At 42.8% G+C, this 27,500-nt stretch overlaps 1 protein-coding gene across 1 annotated transcript; it reads left to right on the top strand.

Annotated features, from left to right (window-relative positions):
• Positions 1-4,758: 4,758 nt before the first annotated feature.
• On the top strand, positions 4,759-15,535 carry LOC138959208 (transmembrane protein 26-like). The gene is made up of 5 exons (XM_070330606.1): positions 4,759-4,956; positions 9,549-9,989; positions 10,837-10,978; positions 12,233-12,532; positions 13,152-15,535. Exons 2-5 carry the CDS (start codon positions 9,652-9,654, stop codon positions 13,485-13,487), a joined length of 1,116 nt encoding a protein of 371 aa, XP_070186707.1. The 5' UTR covers positions 4,759-4,956; positions 9,549-9,651; the 3' UTR covers positions 13,488-15,535.
• The last annotated feature ends 11,965 nt before the right edge of the window (positions 15,536-27,500 follow it).

Raw genomic sequence — 27,500 nt, 5'->3', positions numbered from 1 at the left:
TTCAAAGTAATCCAACAAGTCATTGCGGAAACTGATACAACGCTTTTTGGTCATGATACCCTCAAAATTGCCGCAAACCCCCCGTTTTTGACCGCTCTTGCGATCGACATCTGCGTCAGTAGGAATAGTATAGCACTCAAAATACGCAACCTAGCAAAACAAAGCAACATGTTCTTGGTAGATTATTTATTTTACTTTCTTTGCGTGTGTACAAGATGCAAAGTTGTGCCCATTGTGATTTTTGTACGATTTTTAATTGGTCCTTTTCTTTTTTGTCCGGTTGATTTTGAGGGTACCCTTATTTGAGCGGCGGTCACGTAATCCCTGTATAATAAATCTTTAATCTCAAAGAAGATCCAGGTAGTCAAGTAAACGGCCTTAACTGGCATAGCACATTTAAATGACAAGGGAATTGATGCTTTAATTTGGGTGCGACATTTTTCGCAATAATTGTTTTGCTAAGTTTAGTAACTGATACGAATGTTATACGCATGGCTTGTTTCCTTCTTAATGATTCTCTTATTCTACGATTAAAAAACATCTGTTAAATTGATAAACGAATCAATAAAAAAATCATCCAAACACATAACAATTTGACGAACAGTTCACTCAAACAAGCATTGACATGTGCAACCATAAAACATACAGTTGGCTGTTTAATATTTGTGTTGTGAACAAATAAACAAAAAATCAATGACTGGCATACCGTATTGGCTTGTCATATATGACCAATAGTGCATATATACAAAGCCCTGAATCAAAAACGCAGGTTGGTTTGAAATATAAGAGACATTGAGACAGAGTAAAAGACAAAGAAATACAAATTAAAAATGGTAAAACAAAATAAATACACATGAAAGATTATCACCTTTTTCCTCTTTCTTTTTTTGCGTTCATCGAACGTAGACTCGTTTTTTTGCGTTTTTGTGTGTGTTTGTGAACGATTAGGTGTATACCGGTTTAACCCCGCAATTTTGGCAGCCATACGCCGAATTCGGGGGATGCATGCTTGGTATTTTCGTGTTTATATAACCCATCAAAATTTGAAACGGATTTACACAAACACACATACACACACACACACACACACACACACACACACACACACACACACACACACGCACATACACACACACACACACACACACACACACACACACACACACACACACACACACACACTGAACACGCAAAGCTTATAAAGACTTCAAGCGGTATCCAACATTAAACCATAGCATTAATCATCAATTTAGTTCAGAAGGTTCGACACAGTCTTTTTACTCTTTTATTTCTAACATCTGATATTGATTAGCTTCGACTTAAAACATAAATCTTAGCTGAGGTGTTGTGACCGCTTTGCTCTCGATAAAGAAGAAGAAGAAAGAGTGGAAGAGGCGGGCTGCAGCTGTACGCGCTCGCACACACACACACACACACACACACACACACACACACACACACACACACACACAACCACACACACACGCACACACGTACACACTCACACACACCGTGCACACACACACACACACACACACACACACACAACACACACACGCACGAACGTGCGCACGCACACGTTCGCGCGCACACCGGCTCACGTAAGCACGTACGCACGCACGCATGCACGCACACCCCTCCACCGCCTCCATACACACACACACATACACACACACACACACACACGCGCGCGCGCGCGCTCTCTCTGTGTCTGTCTTTTTTCCTCACTGTCTCTGTCCCTGTCTATCTCTCTGTCTCTGTCTCTGTTTCTCTCTTTCTGTCAATCCCTCTCTCTCTCTCTCTCTCTCTCTCTCTCTCTCTCTCTCTCTCTCTCTCTCTCTCTTATCGCACACATGGACACGCTCACAATCAGATACACGAGTGGTTCAGGTAGAACGATGTCTGTATTGCCCATGATGGCCGGAGGCTGCTTATTCGAATTAATCAAAACCAACACACGGCCCCGTTGTTGGAGATCAGACTGGTATCCTTGATTAAATAAAGAAACCTAGTATTTTAACACAATCGTTTACACGTTTCCCGTTAAAATGGCAGAAGTCTGTTATTTGTCTCCAAAGTGTCATGTTTTTACTGTGCCATGTGAATGACCTTCCTGAGCAAGTGAATTCAACAGTACGATTATTCGCTGACGACTGCCTGTTATACCGAGAAATCCACTCGTTCCAGGACCACATCACCCTTCAAGAGGACCTTGAAAAACTAGAAGTATGGGCCAATCAATGGGGCATGCGATTCAACGCCAAAAAGTGCTTTGTCCTCCCCACTAAGAAAAACACAACGTACATCTACGAACTCAACAAGGAAATCCTACGGCACGTCGACCAAAGCCCATATCTAGGGATCGAGATCTCAGCAGACCTCAAATGGTCTAAGCACATCGCAACCATATGCAAGAAAGCGGGATCCAAGCTGGGATTTCTGCGAAGAAACTTGGGAAGTTGCCCCCCAGAACTGCGACGAATGGCATACATCTCCCTCATAAGGTCCACCCTCGACTATGGAGCAACAGTGTGGGATCCACACCTAGTCGATGACAAAACAAAACTTGAGCGGATTCAGAAACAAGCGGCAAGATTCATAAAGCGCGACTACCATTCCCAAGACCCAGGATGTGTAACAAAGATGCTACGGGACCTAAATCTACCATCTCTACAAGAGCGCAGAAAACAACAGCGACTCACCACTCTCTTCAAAATCATTGAGGGACATACCCCAGCAATACCTCCAGAAAACTTCCTGAAACCAATAGATAAAGAGAAGAGGAAAATACGGGCCAACACCTTTCCCGATTGCGTAGCAAGTAACATCGTCACCAAGTACTCTTACAACAACACCCGTGGCTACATCATTCCAGACGCCAGCACAGAGCAGTATCGACGCTCCTTTTTCGTGCAGACGGTGGCTGAGTGGAATGCACTAGACGAGCAGGTGGTCCAGGCAAAATCTGTTGCTGCTTTCTCAACAGCAATAAGCAGAGGTGCCACAAGCGGCCCTCTGCTCTAAAATCTAGAGAATCACTTTTAAACCAGCTTTTAAACATTTTAAATTAGGGAAGCTAAAATAAGAGGACTGGGGTCGGCGTGTATGTTGGGTGCTTTACGTCCCTCGTTACCCCCCAGCTCCTCAAACACCCAAACAATGATAGGAAATTGTATAGGTTATGGGGTGTCCTAAACTAGGGGACTTGAAGTAACATGTTAGATGTTTTTATGAGGACACACAGAAATTGATAGGTCCTTAGTTTGTTTTTAACGTATAGGCGGTGCGCTCTCACCCCCGTCGCGCAAATAACCTAAAAAGGTTCCAAGCGGCGTAAAATTCCTGATTCCTGATTCCTGATACTGGAATAATTAAAAACAAGGCGATTTTTACGTCAACGCTATTTTGTTTATGACTAAAGGTGTGTCAAGTTTGCTGTCGTTGACAGCACGTAGCTGCTCTAATGCCATTGTTGAACTTTAAACTTCCGGCAACGAAGTCATTTGGCGCTCAGTGTTTTCTGGGTAATTTGGACGAGTCCATCTCTCAACAGAGGCGAAACTCACGTGCTCCAATATTATAATGAGCAAGTACAAAATGCTGCCGAAAAAATGTGAGAAGTTTTTCTGCAGTAATACAACCGCACCGTTTCACCGCAGCATTCTTTATTTCAATTTTACTGCAGTTAAATGTTTAGCTATCGAAAAAACGATGCTTCGGCGGATGATGACATTATTCAGTTATTCCCCGGAAAAAAAGTTTTTTCTGCAGCATTTCAGTTTTTCCAGGGAATAACTGAATAAAGTAATAATCCGCTAATGGTATCCTTTCCCCCTCAAAGTATTGTTCTGTGCTGGTTGGCTAACGGATGACAGCCACTCCAATTCAACATTATATTGAAGGTTAGTTTTGAGCAACGATCGACTATTCAGTGACGGAACAGAGAGACACTGCGGCTGAGAGAAAGAGAGAGGGAGAGAGAGAGAGAGAGAGAGAGAGAGAGAGAGAGAGAGAGAGAGAGAGAGACTGAGAGAGAGGGAGACTGAGAGAGAGTGACAGACAGACGGACGGACAGACAGACACGCAGACAGACAGACAGACAGACAGACAGACAGACAGACAGACAGACAGACAGACAGAGATAGAGAGCGAGAGACAGAGAGTGAGGAAAGGAAAGAGAAAGAGGAAGGGTGAGAGAAACTGTTCGAATGTCTAGAACATTATGCATAAAACCGGATTATGCGTCTGCTGTCCCATTCGCGACGGTCGGCAACCCGGTGTACGATCATCTCGCATATTTGACCGCCTCTCGTCTGCACTCTCTTACACATAATTCCAACCCCACAATAGCACTCCTTTGCATCAAGTATGACTCCTTTGTCACTAAGAATCCCGTACCTAAGCTGAATACGAGCTGTTTTGGTAAAAACAAGCACATGTCTGCCTTTGAAACCCACCGAGCAGCCATTCCCGGGGCTCCGTCGCCACGATTTCTGGTTTTGAAATTTAAATACGGGAAAACGCAAATCCTTCTTCAACATATTATGCATTTCGAAACAAAGTTAGTCATCGCAAAAGCAGTAGCTCACCTTTAATCTTGACAGAAATCAACAACTTTGTGGTAAAACGGGAAAATGAAGGCCGAATCGAGTGTTTACCAGTGTTCACCAGCTTACCAGTGTTTAGCCGGTTATCCCCCGTGCAACAGGTTAATAACAACCGCACATGCCGTTCGAGCGGATGAGAAGTTATCGCGTGCCCTGTGTATCCGCGTGATGCTGACGAAACGACCAAGTCTACAAATCACTGCAGTTATTTTGAAATTTGATCGTGTTTGTGCTCACAACATCTGGTGGGCCCAGCCCATGCAGTCTGCCCACGCTGACTGCTTTTTATGCATGTACACAACATTTTGCTTATTTGCCCGAGAATATCTGAGTTGACGTGGATGTTTAGGTAAGTATTGAGAACAATGATGTCTTGATTGTTAAACATTGACAACTACGTTCATTTTCGAGTTTACCTTATTGTTTAAAAAAACCAACTGAATTGAAACCTTCATTTGTGAACCTTCTTCTGAGTCTGTTTCTGCTTTATATTTGTCTGAACAGATTTTATGTTCTGTTTTTCTCCGTTTAAGGGCAGGAGCTACCTTCAAATACACCGGTGTTTTTTTTTATCCAAGTCATTTGACCCCAGCATTCATGAAACAGAACTGTTTGGTGTGCTTTTGCTTCAATGTATGTAGAGTAATAGTATATGATCAAAAACAAAATTGCTCTTAGATTGACTTTAACAAAAATCATTAAATGAAAAATAAGCAAAGCGTTAAATCGAAACATGTTAGTTCACGGATGACAAGATAATTTCAACACTATTCATCAGAATGATTGAACTTTTGCAGAATTGTTTTAGACATTCTGATAGATGTTTAGTTCGAAACGATTTTCTCTAGGAAAAACAGTTAAAGGGATACAAATTTTGCTTTGTGGGTAAAACAATTATGAAAACTGGAAAATGTGAATCTCTTTAACTGTTAATAGGAAGACTTATTGAAGCGACCAATATAACATTTTTTTTATGAGCTTGATTCCTTATTTTTAAGAATCAGTGGTTGGGAAGACAAGCCGGGCAAGTTCTTTATCCGTTACATTACTTGGACATTTAAAGCCCCGAAGGCTTCCGAACTGTGAGGTTTATGATAACTTTCCCAGCCGTTGTTGAACTGTTTTCAATCGCTCCAGAAGGTACAGAATTAGTCTATTTGTGTTGGGACGAATGTATACGATTGTTGGACAATCTATTAGTTACAATTTGTTCATTTGCCTAGTTTATTGGTAAAACGCGTTATGTGAAAAAATATCGCCACCCAAAATTATCAAATGTATGTACTATAGGGTCACCATTACAAGCTTAGAGTTTTTTTTATGTTTATTATCCTACATACGTGAGAGAGACACCCGTGAGATAATAATCGTTCAAATCACACGTGTGTATATCATGTAAATGAGGTCATGTCAAGCAAGTCTGGCAGGAACCTGTTTTTCCACTGCTTATGATGCCAAAGTCACCGAGACAAACGTCATTATAGAAACAAAAATTGCGCTCGCTAATTACCCTCGATGAATCTTTAGAACTAACACGTCACGCCACACTTTCAGAGTGACGTTTCTTTGCTTTGACGTAATAGATTGCACGAGGCTTTAGAAGAGATCGAGGTTCCAAAACAAGCGTCTTCAATTTAGCTGCCTCGTCTGCAAGACATTTTCAGTAAAATACACGTAAGTACAGTATGTAGGATAAACAGAATACTACATGGCTTGCTGTGTCGTACCAGATTTACACTCGTTGCTTTTTCAAATAGTGAACAGCTCGCTTTCGCTCGCAGTTCAATATTTAAAAAAACAACTCGTGTAAATCTCTATTTCTGAATAATGTTATCGATCGTGTAACTTTAATATTGTGTCAACGGATGATTGATAACACCACTGTTTTAACCAACTTAATGTTAGTGCCTAACAGTCCTTGTGCACACACTTATGTCACACGCTTTCCTTCTTTGCCACTACTAAAGCAAACGTGTGCAATATTGTATGTTACACGCATTGGAGCATGTGCAAGAACGGATTCAAGCTCGAAATCGTCCCTCCAAAAGCCCCAAAATGCACACACGACTTTTATTTCTCCTGCTGTTATCGTTTCCTCTCTTTACAAATTCTTCAACGCTGAGAATACTGAAAACGGCATCCCAGACGACAGAACTGTTTCCATACGCGAATTTAGCTGCCCTTGGAAAGTGGCTCGCTCACGAGGCTTGTTAGTCTGAATCTAGAAGGACAGAGTTATGAACATAGATGACAAAGATCCCGGAAAGAACAAACATTTCGCGGATGCAGACACAGAAAGACGTCATGAAGATTGCGATGCTTCAAAAGATACAGACTGTGACGATGACTGTGACGTCATTCACATATACCGAGACGTCATTCATAGTTGTTCGGTCACTTTCGTCAAAAAGTAGATCTCTCCACAATGGCTGCTCATGTGTTTAGGTTTATCATATGGCATTCCGTTTGTCAAATAATTATTTGGATACTTTTTCATGTTTTTTTCACCAGTTTTAGCTAAATAATCATTATTTAGAAGCTCATGTGCTAAATAAGTAATTGTTTATAAACAATGTAAAAAAATTCTAAATAATTTTTTGTTTACGTAAACCATTCATTGTTTACCTAAACAATTCATTGTTTACGTAAATAATTTATTGTTTACGTAAATAATTCATTGTTTACGTAAATAATGTATTGTTTACACAAATAATCACTTATTTCACAAAATAATATTTTTTGGGTGGATAAAGTGAGCAGTTGCTAAATAAATCATTGTTTACCTATATAATGCATTATTTAGCAGATTCGCTAAATAATGAAAACTGCTTTCCCTAAACAATTCATTGTTTAGGGAAAGCAGTTTTCATTATTTAGGGGAATCAAGAATTGACTTCTAAGCTTCATTTTTTTCCTTTGTGTATATACTATAATTCAATACAAGGTATCTTGTATTCAATTATAGTAATCACTGAAAGACATAAAACTTAGTTCAGAAGCGAATCCTAGAAACCCCTAAATAATGGAAAATGTGTTGGCTAAACAATTCATTGTTTACGTAAATAATTCATTGTTTACGTAAATAATGATTTATTTAGCAACATTGCTGATTGTTTATAAACAATGTAATATAACTAAACAATATATTATTTAGACGTATTTTACATTGTTTGTAAACAATCAGCAATGTTGCTAAATAAATCATTATTTACGTAAACAATGAATTATTTACGTAAACAATGAATTGTTTAGGTAAATAATGAATGGTTTACGTAAATTTTTTTTTATTTAGAATTGTTTTACATTGTTTATAAACAATTACTTATTTAGCACATGAGCTTCTAAATAATGATTATTTAGCTAAAACTGGTGAAAAAACCATGAAAAAGTATACAAATAATTATTTGACAAATGGAATGCCATACTATCAAGCCTGAGTACGCAAAACGTGTTTGTTCTCTCCTCTGTTGAAGCTGTGAGACATAAATGCTATTCCGACTTGGTCGTGTGACAGAGTTTTCTTCCACACTCGATTAGCTGATGTCTAACTCAGCCTGACGGCTTCGTTAGACAATCAACGTAATCTCGTGTGGAAGAAAACGTCTGTCACACGACCAAGTCTGAATAGCAGGTAATGTTAACGAGGTTCATCTGGAGGACACTTAATTATTATTTTTTGGTATGTCGTTTTTGTTCGTTAGTTAAGGAGAATAATACCTATAACATCGAGGAGCGAACGGTATATTACGGAACATCCAATTACGACCAGTCTCAGTTCTTGGTATTTTCTTTCCGTTTTGTTACATTTAGTCAAGGTTTAACTAAATGTTTTAACATATACGGAGAATCGAGACGAGGGTGGTGGTGTATGTGTGTGTGTATGTATGTATGTGTGTATGTGTGTGTGTTTGTGTGTGTGTGTGTGTGTGTGTGTGTGTGTGTGTGTGTGTGTGTGTGTGTGTAGAGTGATTCAGAGAAAACTACGAGACCGATCTTCATAAAACTTCACATGAGAGTTCCTGGATATGATAACCCCAGATATTTTTTTTTCATATTTTCAATAAATGTCTTTGATGACGTCATATCCGGCTTTTTGTGAAAGTTCAGGCAGCACTGTCACGCCCTCATTTTTCAATTAAATTGATTAACATTTTGGCTAAGCAATCTTCAACAAAGTCCGGGCTATGGCATTGAATTTCAGCTCGGCAGCGTAAAATAGAGTTCATGAGTTTGCTAATTAAAGTTGTCATTATTATCAATTTTTCACCAACAGATTTAGAAATGATTGCATCGTATTTCTCAATTTCTCCTGAATTCAAAAATGTATGCATATGTCATGTTTACTCTAAAAATGTGCTCATTATGTCAGAAAATAGGTTAAGTAATGACTACGTTCGCACGCTCCGCGGAGAAGAGCGTGACCCGTCTCAGTCTTTGGGTGTGGTTAGTCGAGGCTATCTGAATATAGTCTCGGCGAATACTGATTTTGGGTGTTAATCTGTTTTTTGATGCCAACAGCTTGACTAAATGTTTTTATATCGCTTCACGCGACTTGTTTGTTTTGTTTATGTGTTTTTGCAAACAGACAGCAGTTTGTAGATGGAACAACCAGCCGAATTAGTAATTCCAAAAGAGTTCCTATTCATGCAATATTTGTCTCCATCAAAAGACATCCGGTTATTCAGATTACATACACATGTAGGATTCAATTTTGCATACAGCACGTCGCATGGTGTCATAGACGAGTTCAGACATCCTCTTCCATGGCACGCAATATGACAGGTTATTATGTTCATGCAGCTCCTGAACAAACAGTGCCTATCAAACCGCAGATCGGAATAGGTTGCCCATTCAAGTCATCCGCAACAAGACTGCTAACTCTTACCTAGAAGTCACCACTTTATTGAAATCATCAGTACTCACTCAACGTCTTGCTCACAGAAACCCAAAACCTGACAGAAGGTCCTGAAAGACAGCGCGGAACTAAATCACCACCACTACAACTACCACAACCACCACCGCCATCACCACCACCACCACAACAATGAGCAAACAGTATGGAGCAACAGAAGACAGCCTGGCCACCCCCTCCACCACCCCCACCAGCAACAAAAGCGGCGACAATGGAGGTGGTGGTCACTCCGCCTTGGCTGTCGAAGTGGAGGATGGTGATTCCCTGTGCGCGGCCTTCTTGACCACCTACCACGTCATAGTGGCCTTGCTCGTGCGCAGCTTGCTGCTTGTCCACGCGCTGGTGGCCGTGTGGCTGGTGGTCACTCTCAAGAAGGACAACAACCTCTGGGCGCTCATCGCCATCAACGTCCTCCTGCTCGCCGAGACCTACTACACGGTGGTCAAGAGGAAAGGCCGCGAGAGCAAGTGGTGAGTCGCTTCTTTCGGCAAGAAGTCCATGTTGAGATTTGTGACTCCAGTTTGTAAAACGTGGGTCCATGGAATGGCAAACGTCGTGTGTGTGTGTGTGTGTGTGTGTGTGTGTGTGTGTGTGTGTGTGTGTGTGTGTGTGCTTGCGTGCGTGCGTGTGTGTGTAGGTGCGTAATTCTGTGCGTGCGTGCGTGCGTGTGTGTGTGTGTGTGTGTGTGTGTGTGTGTGTGTGTGTGTGTGTGTGTGTTCACAAAACTTAACCTTCCCGAAGAATCAAGAAAAAACATTTTGTTTCATGTTTTACCTCATTGTCCAATACTGCTTCAAGATCAACTTCGGCCCAATAAGGCTTTTTTTGCGACTTCTTGTTAATTCTTTTAATCGTTTTATTTTGCGAACCTTTCCTCTTGTTAATTTCCCTTGAGGAAACAATTATTTGATTCGTATCAAACTCTCTGACTTTTAGCTGTGTCGTCTTATTGGCGTACATAACACCTTTGCAACACTACACAAGGCAAAACTAATTCCAAACGTCCTCGCAGGCCTCCAAACGCGTGATACGCTAAACACGTTATACCCAGTCAAACATTTATTTGGTATTCGTTCACATGTGCCACCGTGTCAATTACTGAATAAAATAATCTCACGGCGGTTGCGTCTTGCCTGTTGTGTCCATTTTACATTTTTATTTTTATCATTTTTTTGGAAATTATTTCCCCTTTCTTTTTTTTAACACAAAGCCGGGTTCCCCCGTCTCACGTGCTAATGGCATTGCAGTGGGGGCGTAAAACTTGAACTTTGAAACAAATTAAAAAATTCTCATCTTGCCTGTATGTGACCGTGCCAGGTTCTGTCCGTGTTTCCTGGCCTACCTGGTTACAGTGTTGCCCCCTGTGTGGCTGATCGAGCTGTACCGTCTGCAGCGCTTCACTGATGTCATGAATAATTCTACAACCACAAACACGACTGGCTTAGCTGAAGTGAGCGGGGTAAGTTGCACAGCATTTTTGAGAAATAATTCGTGTCGAATATGACGGGTAAAGGGAGTATTATCGTAAAATCCGGAATTTCTGATAAACATTTTAGGCAGATACTTGGACGGTATGCACAAGGTTCCACAACACTTTCAATACGTGCTATTAATTCCAAGAAGACAAATAAAAAGAATGACTTTGCTGTGAACTTTGAAAGCAATAGAGAGAAAGAGAGAGAGAGAGAGAGAGAGAGAGAGAGAGAGAGAGAGAGAGTGTGTGTGTGTGTGTGTGTGTCTGTATGTCTGTCTGTGAATGCGTGTATTTGTAAGTGTATCTTTTTGTGTGTCTGCCCGCGCTTGTCTGCATATGTGTCCGGGGATGATTCAGTAGTTACTTACATGTATAGTTTATCATGCTTTTCATCACACACATTACACCTGTTTTCGAACGGTTTCAAAGACGTCACCGTTTGGGCGTCGGCAGTCGGCAAATTAATGAAACTTACTTCAAATTGCCAACAATTGAGCCACCAGTTCGTCAGAGTTGCCAACAATTGAGCCACCAGTTCGTCAGAGTTGCCAACAATTGAGCCACCAGTTCGTCAGAGTTGCCAAAACTGTTCACGAATGTTGTGGTTATGCCATGCAGGGACTGACGAGAACTCAATCAATCAATGAGGCTTATATCGCGCATATTCCGTGGGTACAGTTCTAGGCGCTCTGCAGTGATGCTGTGTGAGATGAAATTTTATACGGCCAGTAATTGCAGCCATTTCGGCGCATATTTACCTTTCACGGCCTATTATTCCAAGTCACACGGGTATAGGTAGACAATTATTAACTGTGCCTAAGCAATTTTTGCCAGGAAAGACCCTTTTGTCAATCGTGGGATCTTTAACGTGCACACCCAATGTAGTGTACACGGGGGGGAGTTCGGACACCGAAGAGAGTCTGCACACAAATTTTACTCTGAAATAAATTTCCGCCGAACCTGGGATCGAACTCACGCTGACAGCGGCCAACTGAATACAAATCCAGCGCGCTACCAACTGAGCTATATCCCCAAACTTGTATGGTCATTTTGGCAAATTTGGATACCCTTTTAAACCGCAACATAAGGACGAACTTCCAACATTGGATAATCATACATTCTATATGATCTACATTCTGTATCCTGTCAAAAAGTTTTTTTAGTTTTTTTGTTTTTAAAAAAAACAAACATTTTGGTGGTCAAAAAGTTCTAGCAACATCCATGGGTATTTCCTTTCAGCTGACGGTGCCGATCAAGCTGGAACCAGAGCTGTGGGTGTCAGTGGTGGAGCAGACCCTGCTGTTCCTGCTGGTGCTGTGTCGCTGGCTGCTGCCCCGCGGGGACATCTCGCGCCACGAGCTCTCCCAGCTCCTCTTCGTCTTCCTCGGCATCGCCTCGGACAACATGGGCCTCTTCGAGCTGTTCGACGAGCCTGCAGTCCGCTCCGACCCCATCCTGACCTACGTCATCATGGCCGTTTGGTCCGTCAGCTTCGCCCAGTTTCTCTTCGTGCTCACCGCCACCAAGAGTCCGCAACAGGTCGCTCGTCTGTCTGTCTTTTATTTTTATTATTATTTTTTTTAATTATTATTATTTTTTTGTTTTTTTTGGGGGGGGGTTGGCAAGGGGTAGCATGAGGATGGGGATGGGTGAGGGGAGGGGGGGGTGGTGTGGTGGAGCTGTCAACCTCCAGGAAGATGACCAAGTTCTTGTAAACACATTCAACCAAAACTGAAGTTATGGATGTACGTAGATTTTGCCAAATCTTACACGAGAAATGTCTGATTGCCAGAGGTGAAAAACGGAGTCGTCATCCATGAACGAACACTAATTAAATTCTTGGAATCACGTTGAACGAAGTATGGAATTTAGCCTGCTCGTTAAAAGTCCACAAATCTTGCACGGGCAAAAAGGTTTCCACTGTCTGAAAAACGAAGCACTGCGATTCAATGTTTATTTACAAAACACTTTGAACAGAAATAACCCTTTCCCTCCATCTACATATTATGATCACGACTAGTACTCTAATTGTAATCTATTTAAATAGATCGTTTTCACGAGCAGTTAATTTCCCCTGTTGTGTACTCCTCTTTGTGGTTTGGTCCTCTAACGAGCGTATAAACTAGATTCAGAAACGACTTTTCGTTTAAACCAACAGGTGGCCGTAATCCACGACAACCAGTCGGAGGAGACCAAGCAGAGGCGCAAGCAGAGTGCGGGGCTGCTGGAGGTCATCTTCACCACGGAGATCTGGAGCTTGATCTTCAGTGTCATGACCCAGGACGGTCCGTACGGTGCGGTGCGGATCTACACCGTCACCAAGCACAACCTCATCACCTACTCCATCATCTTCTACATCTGCAAGAACCTGCTGGTCGTCTGTCTCGTCCTGTACCGCCTCATGGTCATCTGCGTGCACATGGGCGAGGACGACGACAACGACGACAACGACACGTTATCCACGCCAGGGAGCAGAAGGAGCAAGGACCAGTGAGTCCACACGAGTATGTTGGCTTAAAAAGGCAAAGGATGGTGATGAGAAACTGAAGGTGTGTCTGGCGTTACCAAGACGTTCAGTTCAAAAGGGAAAGGATATATATATACCGCTCAACTATTGAAAGTCCGCTTGTCATTTTGTCACCGAACATTCAGTAACAACTCATCACCTTACGTTTACTAATTTCTCATCTTCTTATGCAATCAATCATAATCATCGGAGGAGGTGCCTGGAGAAGAAGTACTCGGCGAACTGAGAGGAGTTCTGGACTGAAAGCCTGCTCGTCAGTAGCAAACTTGAAAGCAGTGTCATCAAATTCTGGTGGACCGGTTTGTGATTGAATCATCTGGTTGTGATGGCTGTTTACAGGACGGGACCTATCGATGACGTCATCTCGTGTAACAACGATGAACGTTTTCATCAAACATCATCTAAGCTTAAATGGCGATGGTGTGTAAATGTCCAATCAGTGTGTGATAAAAAAATCTCCCTTCCCGTGCAAACGATCATGCAAACAACAACATGTCTCCCCAGGCTTCCAAGTCTCAAACTCCGTAGGGAATTTAGGGTAGGAAAATCCTTTCATGCAATGACGTCAGCGCCTTTCGGCAATTGGCCAATGCACTTCGGAGCCAAAGTACAACATAATGTCAGTAATACTTTAATTTAACGCTACTTGAGATTGCTTTCCAAAATTATACGAAGGTAACGGGAACGTACAATACACAAATACGAACGGAAAAACTCAGAAACTGACGAGTCGACACATGCTCGAGAACTCACATGTAATGCATGTTTGAAGTTCAACTTTGGAATCGCGTAACTGGCAAACATTTTTGTAACTTTTTTTTCTCAATTTTCAGCTCGTTATTCTTGTATTTTATCCATTTTCATTCATTCCAAAGGGTTTAAGTCGTGTATTGAAAATTGAATTTAGGGCGTAAGTGCCTTCGAACAGTTGTCCCACAATCCCATATTCTATTTCAAGTCCAGGATACCCTCCCGTCTAAAAGGGCAAATGTATTACCGTGCGTCGACTGAAGGTAATGGTGGTTGGGGGCTTGTAAGATCATGTGCTTGTGGTTCACTGGGACAAGATAATTCTTTCGCTTAGACTCATAAAAAAAAAATGTACAGCACGGTTGTTTTTATGCATGTGGAGAGTGGGATTTTTTTCTGTGATGATTTTGTAACGGACACCTGTAGCACTCTACGCCATTAATTTTGTAAAAAAGCTGCACAGGAGACAGCCACGATGTTGATTTGATGGTGTGTGTGTCCAAGTTAAAAAGATGCTCTTTTAAGAAGCCTATGTTATTTTGTCTTGTTTTGCTATTTTTGTATATATAATTTTTTTGTTTGCTTGTTTTTGTTCATTTGCCGTTGGTGAGTTTTTATGTTTTTAACAAGAATCTTTTTTCTTCTGCAGCATTAATTTCCAGGATTTAGGCGTGCATAATATTAACATTGCAAATACGAGACCCTAGACATATAAACAGAAAGATAGACATATGGATGAATAGACAGGCAGACAGACCGACAGTCACCTGCACAGACAGACAGACGGCCAGCCAGCCAGCCAGCCAGCCAGCCAGACAGACGGACGGACGGACGGACGGACGGACATGCACTCACGGACGGTATTGAATGGTACTATTCGTTGTTAGTGGGTTGCTTGTTTTTGTTGAAAGATGTTTGTGATTCTATCATTTACTGCTCAGGTTTTCGCGTCTTTTCTGCACTGCTACCATTGTTTGTGAAAAACGTTTCACGTTATTTGTGTAGTTCTAATCTTTGAAAACACTTGACTGTCTTTTCAATCAGTTTCTTTGCTCATGATTGGTGCGTGTCAGTTCAGTAGTGCTGGAAAAGTATAACTGAGCATTTCCCCCAAAAGTCCACGGTTTTTTTATATTGTTTTTCTTTGGTAGAGAACTTTCGGGGTTAGATTGCCTGAGATTTGCTGGGGTATTATGAACATGTGAACGATGTGCATTTTGAATTTATAAAGATATCAGAACATATTAACCTTTACACCCAAACACTGATAACTGCTGCGCTGTTGCTTTGGTAGAATGTTTGACGTTTCACCCGATTGGTGTTCAACCCCCCACCCCCCTCTGTCTGTCTGTCTGTCTGTCTGTCTGTCTGTCTGTCTGTCTGTCTGTCTGTCTGTCTGTCTGTCTGTCTCTCTCTCTCTCTCTCTCTCTCTCTCTCTCTCTGTCAATTGAAGAAAGTGGCATCTTCAGAAACGAAGTTCTTTTGTTTCTCAAGCCTTTTGGTTACTTTTGGGAACAGCCCAAGCGATGTCGCTTTTTGCCTAGGATTGGGTTTAAAGATACCTTTTCTACTGTATAAAACCATCTTGCAAATCATGACAGATCCGTCCGTGCACTCACGTGGGCTAAGAGCATCCTTCCATTTGGCCTAACATGTACCGAACATCAACAGCCGGGCTGTTTTCTCTGCAGAGTGTGATATATGTGTTCTCGCTTATTGGAGTGGATGTCTTCTTCAACCGAAATATCAGGGCAATTTCCCAACCTTGGGCAAAACAAATGTTCTGTATTCTGTAGCGTGGGACCTTCTTCCTGAATACATTTCTCAGATTGATGGATTGGACCGCAAAAAAAAAAAAAAAAAAAGAAAAAAAAATTCACTCTCCGCATAACAGCCAGGCTGTAGATCGTTTGTTTGTTTGTTTGTTTGTTTGTTTGTTTGTTTGTTTGCTTAACGCCCAGCCGACCACGAAGACATCTAACGTGCGCCGCACACAAGACAGAAGTCGCAGTACAGGCTTCATGTCTCACCCAGTCACATTATTCTGGCACAGGACCAACCAGTCCTAGCACTAACCCCATAATGCCAGACGCCAGGCGGAGCAGCCACTAGATTGCCAATTTTAAAGTCTTAGGTTTCCTTCACATCGAGCTAGGAGGCCATGTTGCCGCGTATGGGGAACGCTTGCTGTGTTTGTGCTGTAGAAACTTTGAACATGTCCGAGTCTCAGGTCTGCGTTGGTGTTTTGAGTGTCAACTGTTCGTGTTAACCGGAACGGTCCAGTGTTTTACTGGTTTTGATTTTAAAATACAGGGAAAGGAATATTCAACTCAGTGGTTATCCGTATGGGGTTTTATATTGTATTTGGTATTTTGTGTGTATCGAACTAAGATTACCGCTGTGGTATTTTGTGTGTATCGAACTAAGATTACCGCTGTGGTATTTTGTGTGTATCGAACTAAGATTACCGCTGTGGTATTTTGCCTTTGACTGATGATCAACGTGACCTCGTGATGATTAAGCTGTGGGCATGATCTAATCTGTTCTCAACCGTTGACTCAGACCTGAAGCGCTCAGTTTTGATTGTAACTCTTATGTGGATACAACTGGCATCTAATTCTCTTCAGACCCGGTCCACTATGAACGCTCATATGTGAAAATGACACTAATTTTACATGTGGATACAGAGCTCACGCGAGTACATTTCAATTTAACATTTAACCTAGCATTGAAAGTATGGGCCTATTGTTGATTTTGTTCTCGAAATGATAATGCAACTTGACAGAAACAGGACGGAAACTTATGAATTAATCCGCCCCCCCCCCCACCCCTTCCCCGAAACCCCCTTTCTCACACGCACGCACGCACGCACACGCACGTACACACACACACACACACACACACACGCACGCACGCACACACACACACACACACACACGCACCGGCACACACTGACACACACACACACACTGACGGACCGGCACACACACACACACACTGACGCACCGGCACACACACACACACACACACACAACACACACACACACCGTCACACACACACACACACACACACACACACACACACACACACACACACACACACACACACATATAGGGCCGGACCAAGTTCGTTTGAGGGGGGGGGGGGGGATTCCACTGAAGGCAGGGGTCCTGGCCGGCCGCTGAGGCCCCCGGTGGCCGGCCGGCCGGGTGCGGCAGGCCGGGCAACGTCCCCGGCGCTGGGGGCACGGTCTGGGGGGGAAACGCCTCCCAGAAGCCGATAAAATTTTGCATTTGTGAGGTCAATTTTTGGTCTTTCCTTGCAACTGGGAATCAAAATTACACATTTTCAACAGTAACAAAATACTTCAGATATTACATTTACCATAGTGGTTCAGTGGAATAATCCCAAAGACATCGTATATGCCTAGTCTGACAGGACTCTTTACTTTGAATACTTTAATTCAAGCAAACAAGCAATGATTACAACATCTGAAATACAAAGGAAAAGTGGTATGAGAGATGTTGTATGGTGAACAATGACTGCAGTGCAACACGTGTTCAATCATCTTGAACACAGGGCCAGTACCGTGTAACTGGCCTTGATACGGAACGATCCAAGGGGGCCGGCAATCTCAGTCATCTGAAAGAGGGAAATCCAAACGCAATCCGCTTTGTTCGATTTTATGGGCTTGGACGATAGAGAAAAATAAGAAAAGCAAAAGCTGGAGTCTAGTCTGGACGAAACTGCTATCAAGAACGCAGAATTGATTTTTTCTGAGTTTTTTGTTGTTGCCGTAAGCGCCATGTTTATCGGAGCAGGAAACTCTTCCAGAGTGAGGCCCCTTCGTTGATGCATGTCAACAAGCATCAGATGTGCGAGAAGCGAAATTGTGCCGCAACTTCAGTTTTAGCTCGACACGGCGCTTACGGCAAAAAAAAACCTCAGAAAAAAATCAATTCTGCGTTCTTGATAGCAGTTTCGTCCAGACTGGACTCCAGCTTTTGCTTTTCTTATTTTTCTCTCTATCGTCCAAGCCCATATAATCGAACAAAGCGGATTGCGTTTGGATTTCCCTCTTTCAGATGACTGAGATTGCCTCCCTTGGATCGTTCCGTATCAAGGCCAGTTACACGGTACTGGCCGTGTGTTCAAGATGGTGTTCAATCTGTCTCAAACACACGCGGAAGTGGGAAAGGTATAGGGGCGAGCACTCAATGATCTCACAGTGTGCAATATAGTCCCTTTCCGAAACATCGGTTCCCCGATAGCGCAGATGATATCTTGTTGCAATCGGTTCTCTGATACTATTAATACTAGTGATAGTGTAGCGTGTGACTTGACTTGTGGCCTATGATGATGGACTTATAACGGGGAGGGCAGGCCGTTGTCGACTTGATGTTGTTCATAATTTGAAATAGTTTTAGAAGACCAATAAACTAAGAGAGTCGGGGGAAGAGCTTAACTTGAAAAGTCCACATATTTTTTTCTTTTCTCTGAGAGGTACATCGGATGGCCGGCCAGGGTGGGGGGGGGGGGGTCCGGAACCCAGGACCCCCCCCCCCCCAGATCCGGCCCTGCACACACACACACACACACACACGACATCTCTGTGACTCTCAGTGGGGGAAAAACACACAAAAAACACACGTGCCCCGACGGTCTCCAGAGCACAACCGCCAGTAGTCTCTGGTCTTTGATTGTTTTGCACCGCCAGAACTTGTGCCACCTTCCGCTCCAGCTGTAAGGGAACGAACGTAAAATGTCTTGGCACTACCTGTTTGCCACTTGGCCAAACAACTCCGACTTCAAGCACGGAAACATTTCCCATCCGGCTGCGAGTATGTGTTTGATTTCCAGGGCAACGTACAATACTTGATCAAGCCAGGTACGACTGCACTTGGGAGAAATGTATACCAGTCTAAATTACAGTTCGTAACTGTTGGAAACTGGTAAAACCGGCGACGGCATCTGAGATTTAAGACATACTGATGCTCCAGGTAGAATTTCTTCATTCATTCTCTAGAATCATAAACGATAAAAACCTAGAGACAGACAGACTGACACACAACCACGCACGCAGACAGACAGACAGACAGACAGACACACACACACACACACACACACACACACACACACACACACACACACACACGCCCACATACTCACAGAAGTTGTGTTGTTAAAGTTCATTTAAAGTCACGCGTGTTCCCAAACTGCCCACTGGCACTGATGTATGTGTAGCACACATGTGTGTTTACGAATCAATGTATTAACATTTCATAGCTGACTCTCAGGAGAACGACATGTACACCAGTTGCTAGGCCAACGAAATACCATAAGAAGAACATTTCTGTTGTGTCACACATAAGATCGAACGACGTACGTGCAAACGAAGGATGATCAAATGACAAAAGATCGAGAAAAAATTGTATGTGCTCTGAAGCAACTGCGCGGACAGATGTTAGGATACTTCGAACAACATGAATGTAGGCCTAAACATTCTATACACCACGACGCGGGTGCGCAAAGTAAATGCTCTTAACTAAACAGTGCAAACGTACATGTGCGTAAAATAAATGGAATATTAGTCAGCAAGGATCACTGTACCGTAAACAGTGTACAGTGTTCTTTAATGTACAAAACCAATCCAGTCACAAAGTATACCGAGGGTCAGCCCACGAGCGTCACACACAGACACACACAAACACTGGCAGACATACAGACAGATAGGAAGACAGACAGACAGACAGACAAACACACACGCACGCACACAAACACACACACACACATATACGCACGCACGCACGCACGCACCCCCCCACATACACACACACACACACACACTCACCGTCACACACACACACACACACACACACACACACACTCACACACACACACACACACACACACACACACACACACACACAGAGTTTACTGGAACATTGATTTTGAAAATGTGACAGAAAAAGAACTAAACTGTGTGTGTGTGTTTGTGTGTGTGTGTGTGTGTGTGTGTGTGTGTGTACGTGCGTTCGTGATTGTGATTGTGTGTGTGTGTGTGTGTGTGTGTGTGTGTGTGTGTGTGTGTGTGAACAGAAATATGCGTCTCTCTCACGTATGTAGGATAAATATAGATACACACACACACACATACACAGAAATATATATACACACACACACACGAAGATGTACACACACACACGCAAACACACACACACACACGCAAACACACACACACACACGCACACATACACACGCACACACACACACACCATTGTTGTACATTGTCCAACAAAATCAGTCGGGAAGCGTTTAATGAAAGTTTTCACTTTCATAAGATGTGGAACATGTAATTTTCAGCACAGTTTCTAATTCATCAGGACGTCATTTGGAACATTTCGTTTATTGTCCTTTCAGTTTATCACAAAAGAATACAAAAAAGCATACATGTATGTGTATTTGCTGTACTTCAAAGATTTCTTGATCACAACGGTTTCACTTCATCATCCCCTTCCTACTCCCCCAAAACTAATCTTTACAATGGAGAACCTTATACTGCGTTTAAAAAGGATGCCGACAATCCTTACCGGGAATACAATACTAGCGGAAGCCAGTTGTAGAAAAAGACAGGTGAGTGGTGAGGAATTCATATTTAAGTCAGTGGGAGGAAGGGCATAAGGACAACTGATACCATGACAAGTGATACCATGACAACTTGTGTGCCACTTTGGGCAACAGGTTTCATTCCTGCACCCGTACCACAGGCACTTGATAACTGGGGATACAAAAAAGCGGTTTGTGTGGGAAGAGTCGCTTTTCAGTCTGTGTGTACGAGTAGTGTGTGCGTGTGTGTGTGTGTGTGTGCCCACGGTGTGTGTGTGTGTGTGTGTGCCCACGGTGTGTGCCGGTGTGTGTGTGTGTGCGTGTGCATGCGTGTGCATGCGCCGCGCGCTCTCGCAGCATCATTTAGCCTTTCCTTGAGTTTTAATTTGTTTACACATGTGCAAAATGTTTGTCTTACAACCGTGAAGTCAAATTCACCAACAACTGACAAACATTTGCATAAACGAACAAAGGCAAATAAACAAACAAACAAACAATCAATCAAACGGCAAACAAACAAACAAACAAACAAAAAAACAAACAAACAAAACAGCTTGCCACTTACAACTGAAATTGTGCGTCTGTGTTCCCTACCCCGCAAGTTTTTTCAATTTTCATCGGGGTCATTCTTTCTGGGGTGGCTCAGTCGCCCTTTTACACTCACACACACACTCACACACAAGCGGCACCCGCGCCTGCCTCCCAGATTCCCCCTCTTCACTTTGGCGGGCAAACCGAAGTGAATCAGTTCCCCCTTGGGATGCTGGTTGCAGAGAGCAACTAATAAGTGATTTATCTTTATGAGGGCTTTCTGGATACGCCGCTCTATAAGACTCTACAAGTTGCTGTTCTACGGTCTGTTCTGCCTGCTGCCAGCTGATCACTTCCCTTTGGTGCAGTGTGTGAACTCTGCTGCTGATTATTTTCAAGTTACGTGCATGTGGTGTGAGCTGAAGAATTTACTGTTTCATCGGAATCTCAGATAGAGCCCATAGAACCTCGAAAAGAAATGTGGGAAATATGTAATTAGGCGGTGAGAATTTCTGTTCTACTAAATGCTGTTAAGTATCACTCGGTCTTTGAAATAAATATGTGCTGGCAATGTTTACTACCTACTGAAACTGTCTGGATTTCCCCCCTGAAACAGACACTGACTGGCGCTCAGAATACAGCAAGGGGTACAATAGTGAAGAGCAAGCACTTCAAAAGATTTCGCTTGAACGACTTCATCTACGCTTGCCGTTGAGCCGGTATGCCCATCAGTGTGTCACCAATGTTCTGCGTTGGCAACAAAACTACGCGAGGCAAGGCTAATTTACCCGCGAAAAGGCATTTTGAAACCAGTTGTGCAGTCAGCGACGCGTGAATCATATCAGCCCACGACTCAGCCCAGGTGTGAGTGGTGTCCCCACAGCATGATAAACCGACACTTGTCACGCCTCGCTGCGCAAAGAATATTTTTTTTATTATTTCCCAGGCTACGCATCCGGCACAGACTGAGAACCATTGGACAGACCGAGAGGCTAACAGATTACTAGTGCGGTAGTTCGCCTGGCAGTCTGAGGACTCACGGTTGGTAGAACAAGTTGACAAAGACGGTGTGATTTTAAAAGTGTGTAGATGTTGTAATTGGACCGTGAGTGTTTTTTTCTTCTGTCTAATTTCGGTTAAGAAGGCCAGAGACAGGTCACCAGTTATGAACAATAAAACCCATCTCGGAGAAAGAAAGTAGCCTAGAAGCAAGACGAAACGAAGCTCAGGGCAGAGGAAAAGAAAAACAAAACGAAAGAAAGAGAAAAAGACTATATAGAAGAAAGAAAAGAAACTAAGCTAGGAGTGGTATATAATATACAAAGAAAGAAACTAAAAAGAAAAAAGACAACAAACGAGTGATATATATACAAGAGTGATATACAAGAGTGATATACAAACGAGTGATATACAAGAGTGATATACAAAGAAAAAAACTGAAGAAACAATACAAGAAAGAACGAGAAAAAGACTATAGAAGAAAGAAAAGAAACTAAGCTAGGAGTGGTATATAATATACAAAGAAAGAAACTAAAAAGAAAAAAGAAAACAAACGAAAGAAAGTGGAGAAGAAAGAAACAGAGGACGGAAAAAAAAGAAATTAATCAGGCCTTGGAAATTGCAATCTGCGCCTACAACTTGAATCATCGATCTGTGCATCATGTGCGTTTATCATACGAGGAGGTGCTCTAGTCGGAAATCATCCCTTAACTTATTTCCTCAGATATCCATTGTAAAACTTTGAAAAAAAGTCTGAACAATGTGAGTTTCGCTGAACATGTTTGTCACACGTTGAAGCTAAGCTTTGCATAAATTTCTCTAAAACGCAACACACATAGGACATGTAACATATTATCGATAGACATGTATTAGTCAGGGCAAAAAACAGTCACACTTTAATTTTTTGGGACGGATGGTCAACTTCCGTGTTTTTATTTTAATCTCCCGAAAATACAATCGTTTATCATTTCCGTCAAGTCACACATTATACATAAGTCTGCTTGCCAACATCTTTTTGGATTTTCCGGTTGGCCCGAACGTCACAGTGTAGGTGGTGACTTAAGACTGTGAAAATAAAAAATAAAAGTCCGCTGTAACTTTGAACACTGCGAGTCGCCATTGTGTGTAAAAGATACCATTCTTCTTCATAGTCCCGTGTAAGGTCTCAAGTGTGGTAATTTACGAGTTGCAATGGAGTGCCGCTGACTGTTCGGACAAAACCAGTTTGCCGCGAGAACTTCAGGGTTGCCTGTTTGGCAGTCCGGCAGTTTAGCTACTTTGAAAATCGGCAAGAACTTGTGTCTGTACTGAACAGGACAAGACGCAGTGAGTGGGCTCTGCTAGGTGGCTAAACAATACAAGAGTTTACTGGGAAGTAGTCTGTTGTAACATGGACGGTTTCATTGCGATGGAATTGTAAGTACTGATGAGCGAGTTTATATCTGGTGACTGCAGAGCCCACTGATTGACAAAAATACATCTCCGATGTCTTTCAACGAATGAATATATCACAGCAAGATGGAATCCTTCAGTGACCACAGTTTCGTCACAGCGTAGATATGCGGCAGCCTCCAGACCCCTGTAAGTTCTGACGGACCACCAGTGTGCATTTGTTACCATCAACTTCACAGCTCTGGTGGACTTCCAGCCTGTTTTACGTAGGAGGACCAACCGTCCACAATTGAAACCCTCATTCTCACAACCCGGAAGGCTGTCCCTAATTCATCCCAAAGCTGAACTTGAAGTTGAGCCCGAAGTCATTTTACCCAAAACATTCGCACCAAAGCTTCGTGCAGCAAGCCTCATACAGGCTGTCCTTTAATTGAACCCGAAGTCGACTTCGCGAAGTCTTTTTTCCCCGTAAACCCAGTGCGAAAGCTTCGTGAGGCAGGCTTCGCACTAGTGGACTTGGCCGAATTAAATTGAGGCTTCAAATCGACTTCACAAAGTCCTTTTACCGTAAACTCAGTGCCAAAGCTTCGTGCAGCAGGCTTCGCACTAGTGGACTTGGCCGAATTAAATTGAGGCTTGAAGTACACTTCGTGATCGAAATCGACTTCGCCTAATCAATTAAATACTGAGTAGGCTCGAAGGACCAGTCCACCACCAACCATGACAGCCCCTCAGCGCGATGCGGACGAGGGCAGCACGGACGGCCTGCACAGCAGCAGCGAGAGGTATGAGCAAGGCGGGAAGGATCTGTGCAAGGCGTTCCAGGGCAAGTACCGCGTGGCCGTGGCCATCCTGGTGCGACTCATCCTGCTGGTACACTCCGTGCTGGCCGTGTGGCTGGTGGTGTCCCTGACCGACAGGACCTGGTTGTGGATGCTGCTGGGGGTCAACCTGCTGCTCGTGCTGGAGACCATCTTCACCCTGGCCAAGCGGGGAGGGCGGGAGAGCAAGTGGTGAGTCCGTGTGTGTGTGTGTGTGTGTGTGGTGGTTGGATGGGGTGGGAAGGGGTGTGTGTGGGGGTGAGGAGGGGGTGGGGGTTGTGGTGTGTGTGTGTTTGTGTGTGTGTCAGTGTGTGTGTGTCAGTGTATATGTGTGTGTCAGTATGTGTGTGTGTGTGTGTGTGTGTGTGTGTGTGTGTGTGTGTGTGTGTGTGCTGCTCGTGCTGGATACCATCTTAAGACAGCACTTAAACACTCAGTCTTTGTCATTAGTTGATAGCAAAAGATGTCCGTCACAGTACTAGCAGACGATAGTCAATGTTTTTTGTGTGGGCAAAACAGAGAGATGAAAAACTAATTTCTTTGAGCTATATAAATAAAACCGTTGTGAAATGTCCCATTAAAAGTGCATAGCTCACTAACTTGCCCCGAAATGTTCTAGCTCACATCGAAATAACACGTAGGTTTGAATCTTAATGTTTCAGGGAATGCTTTCAAAGACTAATCCAAGTGTAACCCATTTGAAACTGCGTTACAGTTTGTTTGTTTGTTTGCTTAACGCCCAGCCGACCACGAAAGGCCATATCAGGGCGGTGCTGCTTTGACATATAACGTGCGCCACACACAAGACAGAAGTCGCAGCACAGGCTTCATGTCTCACCCAGTCACATTATTCTGACACCGGACCAACCAGTCCTAGCACTAACCCCATAATGCCAGACGCCAGGCGGAGCAGCCACCAGATGGCCAATTTTAAAGTCTTAGGTATGACCCGGCCGGGGTTCGAACCCACGACCTCCCGATCACGGGGCGGACGCCTTACCACTAGGCCAACCGTGCCGGTCTCTGCGTTACAGATAAATACAGGTAAAGGTAGGGGACGAAGAGAGACTGCCGGTTTTACATGGGTTGAAACACCGACGCAATTGTGTAACTTAAAATATAAAACAAAAGTTAAATAACTTTGTTGCTATAGTTATATAAATTATGTCACCACACTTCCAGAATACCGTAACATTAGTGTTTTACTTTAAGCGCTCAGCTATTCACATTTTAAACGGCTGTAATCTTTTGAGAGGATGATTTCTTCACGAGCAGTCTTTGTTTTCTTTTCCGTCCTACTGCGGTACTGTTTGCCCCTGAGTGTGGGGAAATTTAAACTCTTTCGCCAGAGTACATATTATTCAAAATAGCCTTCGGGTTTAGATTTGAATAGATGACACCACACACGAGGAATGTATTAGAATTAGTATGTGAGCGTTCAATTATCCAAAACCAAAAAGGCTATGTTGGGTAGTCTTTCGAGACGGTATGTCATCTCCAATAGATAATGTCTGGTACTGCCGTTTTTAGAGCGGCTAAGAAAACTGTTCGCTGATTAAATATCATTTAAGTAATTAGCATAGTAAGGGAGCATTTTCAAAAACATTATAGCAGGTGTGTCAAATGTACAGCGCAGTAAATATCCCTTGAGTATTTTACCGAACATGACCAGGAATGATAAATCAAAAACGGATAAGAAAGTTAAGTTCCCACATCATCTTTTGAATCTTATCGCTGGGCAACGACACAATCGTGCGGCCAGCCACAACAAAACTTATCTGTGATGTTTATATGACAGCCATTCGTCAAAGTTGAGATAGACCTATCAAGCTAGTGCACTGTCTCTTTATTGCGACGTGTGAAGAGCTTTGTACATACATGCGGTTTTAATGAAACGAGAATTGTTTAAAGGAATTGCAGCTTTTTGTGATATTGATAGATAAAGGTGGGGGATCTTTTGCAATGTTTATCCTTTACATGTCTTGGGATGCGCGCGCGCGCGAGTGTGTGTGTGTGTGTGTGTGTGTGTGTGTGTGTGTGTGTGTGTGTGTGTGTGTGTGTGTGTGTGTGTGTGCAGAGGGAGAGAGTGAGTGAGGGAGACAGACACACTTGTTGTTGATTCTGAATAATTATGCGTATCATGCATTGTACTATATGATTGATTAAACCGCCGTTTAAACCCAGAAACAGACGCAAATATTTTGAACAGTTCTATTTCTTATGCGTTGAGTAAAAATAAAGCCCGAGACTTAAATTTGTTTTCTACAGTACGTCCATTGTATTGGCAATGACATACGTCTATGATAACAGAAAATCGATCATGATCATTTACCGATATGTTCAATGGTGTGAAAACAGTCAAATGAGCGAGAAGTAGCCTACCGCCTGGGCACAACAATGAACACTCCTCAAGTAAAATATAGAGATCAGCCCTCTCACATATTCTGATTTGTATGGCTGAGTGGAACACTGGAATCAGTCAAGCAAGCAGTTCCGGCCTAGGTAAATGAAAGATACGTATTTTCTGGAATGTTTTAAAAGTAGGAGTGCTATCACACTTGTTTTGAGTTCTCGTTTATTTTGCGGTCTTGCATAGTCAAGTAGGTTGAAGGGTCGTGAAAAACCATCAACCATCTCGTTTCTTAAAAAAACAACCACAAAAAAAAAAACAAAAACCCAACAACTTACAAGGATATTTTGTCAAATCGATTTTTGACAAATTCAAACGATTAACGCACAAAAAAGCACGTTGTCTGACATCCATATAATATATCATTTAACGTGAAAAACCTTTTAAGAGTAACATGGCCCCTCTTTTTACATTTAGTCAAGTTTTGACTAAATGTTTTAACGTAGAGGGGGGAATCGAGACGAGGGTTG

Source organism: Littorina saxatilis, linkage group LG2 (assembly GCF_037325665.1).
Source record: "Littorina saxatilis isolate snail1 linkage group LG2, US_GU_Lsax_2.0, whole genome shotgun sequence".
NCBI lineage: Eukaryota > Metazoa > Mollusca > Gastropoda > Littorinimorpha > Littorinidae > Littorina > Littorina saxatilis.
Note: the sequence above shows the minus strand (reverse complement) of the source record. Positions and strands in the feature narration are given on the sequence as shown.